Below are 5,413 nucleotides of genomic sequence, written 5' to 3' on the forward strand. Positions count from 1 at the left end.
TGGGTCAGGTGGTGGGTGGATGATGGGTCAGGTGGTGCATGGATGGTGGGTCAGGTGGTGGGTCAGGTGGTGGGTCAGATGGTGGGTCAGGTGGTGGGTCAGGTGGTGGGTCAGGTGGTGGGTCAGGTGGTGGGTTGGTGGTGGGAGCGGTTGGTGGGTGGATGGTAGGTCAGGTGGTGGGTGGATGGTGGGTCAGGTGGTGGGTGGATGGTGGGTCAGGTGGTGGGTGGATGATGGGTCAGGTGGTGCATGGATGGTGGGTCAGGTGGTGGGTCAAGTGGTGGGTCAAGTGGTGGGTCAGGTGGTGGGTGGATGGTAGGTCAGGTGGTGGGTGGATGGTGGGTCAGGTGGTGGGTGGATGATGGGTCAGGTGGTGGGTGGATGATGGGTCAGGTGGTGCATGGATGGTGGGTCAGGTGGTGGGTCAGGTGGTGGGTCAGGTGGTGGGTCAGGTGGTGGGTTAGGTGGTGGGTCAGGTGGTGGGTCAGGTGGTAGGTTGGTGGTGGGTCAGGTGGTGGGTCAGGTGGTGGGTTGGTGGTGGGTCAGGTGGTGGGTCAGGTGGTGGGTTGTGTGAACGTCAGGTGGAGGGTGGATGGTGGGTCAGGTGGTGGGTGGATGGTGGGTCAGGTGGTGGGTGGATGGTGGGTTGGTGGTGGGTCAGGGGGTGGGTCAGGGGGTGGGTCAGGTGGTGGGTCAGGTGGTGGGTGGATGGTGGATCAGGTGGTGGGTGGATGGTGGGTCAGGTGGTAGGTGGATGGTGGGTCAGGTGGTGGGTAGATGGTGGGTCAGGTGGTGGGTTGGTGGTGGATCATGTGGTAGGTCAGATGGTGGGTCAGGTGGTGGGTGGATGGTAGGTCAGGTGGTGGGTTGATGGTGGGTCAGGTGGTGGGTCAGGTGGTGGGTTAGGTGTTGGGTCAGGTGGTGGGTCAGGTGGTGGGTGGATGGTGGGTCAGGTGGTGGGTCAGGTGGTGGGTCAGGTGGTGGGTCAGGTGGTGGGTGGATGGTAGGTAAGGTGGTGGGTCAGGTGGTGGGTGGATGGTAGGTCAGGTGGTGGGTGGATGGTGGGTCAAGTGGTGGGTGGATAATAGGTCAGGTGGTGCATGGATGGTGGGTCAGGTGGTGGGTTGGTGGTGGGTCAGGTAGTGGGTAAGGTGGTGGGTTGGTGGTGGGTCAGGTAGTGGGTCAGGTGGTGGGTCAGGTGGTGGGTCAAGTGGTGTGTGGATGGTAGGTCAGGTGGTGGGTGGATGGTGGGTCAGGTGGTGGGTGGATGGTGGGTCAGGTGGTGGGTGGATGGTAGGTCAGGTGGTGGGTTGGTGGTGGGTCAGGTGGTGGGTTGGTGGTGGGGTCAAGTGGTGGGTTGGTGGTGGGTCAGGTGGTGGTTCAGGTGATGGGTGGATGGTAGTAGTTATTAAATTCACTAATTTACAGTAATTAATTTCACTAACGGTAGTGTTAACATGAATTAATATTTCTTTATCTGAGCCTATTGCTAATATTCTCACGACATCGAGAGGCAGGATTGCGTCAGATAATGTACATTTAAACATATTTATTACCAATATGTTGGAGAATTGAATGTGGTTCTCTAAAATTATCAGTATTCCGTACAGTAATTAACTATGGATAATATAGATCCCATTAATCCAAAACCGAGAGTTATTAACTGAAATTATTATCAAGTAGCAGTTTCATCTGTTACGTACGAATGCTATGGAGGAGATAAATTTTCTCTCCATTTCTCGTTTAACACCATTTAACGAGAATATGATATTATTTAATTCCCTATAATTGCAACCCAGTTCTCATTAACGCGTTACATCAGTAATTACACGGAAAAGAATTATCCGTGATTAGTAATTTCTGTTGTGAATGCGTGAGACGAGATGAGGGAGGGCGGAGACGCCGCCATTATTCGCCTCTAGCTACCACGCCGTGAGGACGTGTTATTCCTGCTCCAGCCACGAGCAACCACGCCAACAATTACATCGTGCGTCTCGGGAGTGTCGAGTTCCACCTATACTACGTTAGGCCCTTGCAGTTAATGGGCCTAGGAGGATGCAATTGCTCCAGTAGCAATCTGGAATTACTTCGGTTGATAACCAGCAGGTTAAGTGCTATAGTTTTGGTTATATAAAGAGATCTCTTTTTATATCCTTGTACTGTGCACTGTCCATCGTTATGCTACGCGACCTCCACAAACAATTAGTACGTCCATAAGGAGTTAAATTTATTCCTTTTATGGCATAGTGAGGATATTAGATAGTAGGTGTAACCCATGATTATATACAGTGCAGGCGAGGAGTCACAATAACGTGGCTGAAGTATGTTGACCAGACCACACACTAGAAATTGAAGGGACGACGACGTTTCGGTCCGTCCTGGACCATTCTCAAGTCGATTGTGAAAAACGAAACCGAAACCGAAACGTCGTCGTCCCTTCAATTTCTAGTGTGTGGTCTGGTCAACATATATACAGTTGAAACTTCAGCTTGTGTTGTAAGTGGTCGTGACCATCATGTTCCCACGCCGTGCTGGAACTCACGTGTGGCCGCAAGTAGCAGACGACGCCATTACACCTCTACCTCTCCGTTCACTATTATAGCTAAGCACCTGAAATCTTTTCACTTATTTCTTTGATTGAGAAAAATCTAGATCAATCGAAAGAATTTAGTTTATTTGATTTGAGATATTTAACGTAATATGTTAGCCTCATATAGATCAAATGAGAATAGTTGCTTGGTTAATCAATATATAATTTTTTATTAGTAATCAATTTATCTAATGTTTCTTAATAGTATTTAGTAGAATTATTAATTTTTATTCGAGGAAGAACCAGCCTCGATGAAGCGTACTGGGAGTAGATTACTTCTGGTATTAACCCCCAATTTTGTGAAGGACGGAAAGTTTATTTTCGAACATTAATATTATGCAGCCCATTAACGTTTAAAGAATAATCTTTAAAAGTTTCTTATCCATAGGCAGTGGTGTTTCAGTCCTAATAATTTAACTTCATCTGTTCCCCTTTTCAGTCAAAATAGGGTGGTCCTTCGATTAATTCAAATTAATCTATTAATTAAATATCAATCAATAGAGAGTAAACTTTCTTCGCAACAGGTGGAGGGTGGATGGTGGGTCAGGTGGAGGGTGGATGGTGGGTCAGGTGGAGGGTGGATGGTGGGTCAGGTGGAGGGTGGATGGTGGGTCAGGTGGAGGGTGGATGGTGGGTCAGGTGGAGGGTGGATGGTAGGTCAGGTGGAGGGTGGATGGTGGGTCAGGTGGAGGGTGGATGGTGGGTCAGGTGGAGGGTGGATGGTGGGTCAGGTGGAGGGTGGATGGTGGGTCAGGTGGAGGGTGGATGGTGGGTCAGGTGGAGGGTGGATGGTGGGTCAGGTGGAGGGTGGATGGTGGGTCAGGTGGAGGGTGGATGGTGGGTCAGGTGGAGGGTGGATGGTGGGTCAGGTGGAGGGTGGATGGTGGGTCAGGTGGAGGGTGGATGGTGGGTCAGGTGGAGGGTGGATGGTAGGTCAGGTGGAGGGTGGATGGTGGGTCAGGTGGAGGGTGGATGGTGGGTCAGGTGGAGGGTGGATGGTGGGTCAGGTGGAGGGTGGATGGTGGGTCAGGTGGAGGGTGGATGGTGGGTCAGGTGGAGGGTGGATGGTAGGTCAGGTGGAGGGTGGATGGTGGGTCAGGTGGAGGGTGGATGGTGGGTCAGGTGGAGGGTGGATGGTGGGTCAGGTGGAGGGTGGATGGTGGGTCAGGTGGAGGGTGGATGGTGGGTCAGGTGGAGGGTGGATGGTGGGTCAGGTGGAGGGTGGATGGTGGGTCAGGTGGAGGGTGGGTCAGGTGGATGGTGGGTCAGGTGGAGGGTGGGTCAGGTGGAAGGTGGGTCAGGTGGAGGGTGGGTCAGGTGGAGGGTGGGTCAGGTGGATGGTGGGTCAGGTGGAGGGTGGATGGTGGGTCAGGTGGAGGGTGGATGGTGGGTCAGGTGGAGGGTGGATGGTGGGTCAGGTGGAGGGTGGATGGTGGGTCAGGTGGGAGAAGGGATCAGGATTTTTTATTATCTTTTTTTATTATTTTCTGTCATATATAATGCCACTTGGTCCCACATTTACAATGCTAACCAGTATATTTTTTCCGTCCTCCAAGGAGATCAGAGATCTGTTAAACATATACTTCAGTGCTTTATTGAACAATCAACCTCAGAAGGTGATTGTAGTGCTTTTTAAAATGCTAAGCTAACCTACAGACACCATCACCCAAGGTCCCATCACCCAAGGCCCCATCACCCAAGGCCCCATCACACAAGGCCCCCATCACCCAAGGCCCCATCACGCAAGGTCCCATCACTCAAGGTCCCATCACCCAAGGCACCATCACCCAAGGCACCATCACCCAAGGCACCATCACCCAAGGCCCCATCACCCAAGGCACCATCACACAAGGCACCATCACACAAGGCACCATCACACAAGGCACCATCACCCAAGGCCCCCATCACCCAAGGCCCCATCACCCAAGGCCCCATCACGCAAGGTCCCATCTCTCAAGGCCCCATCACCCAAGGCACCATCACCCAAGGCCCCATCACCCAAGGCACCATCACACAAGGCACCATCACCCAAGGCCCCCATCACCCAAGGCACCATCACCCAAGGTCCCATCACACAAGGCACCATCACCCAAGGTCCCATCACACAAGGCACCATCACCCAAGGTCCCATCACACAAGGCACCATCACCCAAGGTCCCATCACCCAAGGCACCATCACACAAGGCACCATCACCCAAGGCCCCATCACCCAAGGCACCATCACACAAGGCACCATCACACAAGGCACCATCACCCAAGGCCCCATCACCCAAGGCCCCATCAGCCAAGACCCCATCACCCAAAGCACCATCACCCAAGGCACCATCACCCAAGGTCCCATCACACAAGGCACCATCACCCAAGGTCCCATCACACAAGGCACCATCACCCAAGGCACCATCACCCAAGGCACCATCACCCAAGGCCCCATCACCCAAGGCCCCATCACCCAAAGCACCATCACCCAAGACACCATCACCCAAGGCCCCATCACCCAAGGCCCCATCACCCAAGGCACCATCACCCAAGGCACCATCACTCAAGGTCCCATGTCAACTATCAAACACCCGTAGCTAACTATCAAACACCCGCAGCTAACTATCAAACACCCGCAGCTAACTATCAAACACCCGCAGCTAACTATCAAACACCCGCAGCTAACTATCAAACACCTGCAGCTAACTATCAAACACCCGCAGCTAACTATCAAACACCCGCAGCTAACTATCAAATACCCGCAACTAACTATCAAACACCCGCAGCTAACTATCAAACACCCGCAACTAACTATCAAACACCCGCAGCTAACTATCAAACACCCGC

The 5,413-nt window shown here is 52.6% G+C and overlaps 1 protein-coding gene across 1 annotated transcript; it reads left to right on the top strand.

The window, feature by feature from the left end:
- Positions 1–4,113: 4,113 nt before the first annotated feature.
- On the top strand, positions 4,114–5,163 carry LOC138369474 (variable charge X-linked protein 3B-like). The gene is made up of 2 exons (XM_069332729.1): positions 4,114–4,206; positions 4,549–5,163. The coding sequence occupies exons 1-2, from the start codon at positions 4,114–4,116 to the stop codon at positions 5,161–5,163; spliced, it is 708 nt and encodes a 235-aa protein (XP_069188830.1).
- Positions 5,164–5,413: the final 250 nt, after the last annotated feature.

The sequence above is a fragment of the Procambarus clarkii genome, chromosome 28, assembly GCF_040958095.1.
Source record: "Procambarus clarkii isolate CNS0578487 chromosome 28, FALCON_Pclarkii_2.0, whole genome shotgun sequence".
Lineage (NCBI taxonomy): Eukaryota > Metazoa > Arthropoda > Malacostraca > Decapoda > Cambaridae > Procambarus > Procambarus clarkii.

Coding starts and splice junctions, on each gene's coding strand:
- LOC138369474 (XM_069332729.1), top strand. CDS start 4,114: ATGCTAACCAGTATATTTTTTCCGTCCTCCAAGGAGATCAGAGATCTG. Junction 4,207..4,548: donor TGAACAATCAACCTCAGAAG/GTGATTGTAGTG, acceptor CCATCTCTCAAG/GCCCCATCACCCAAGGCACC.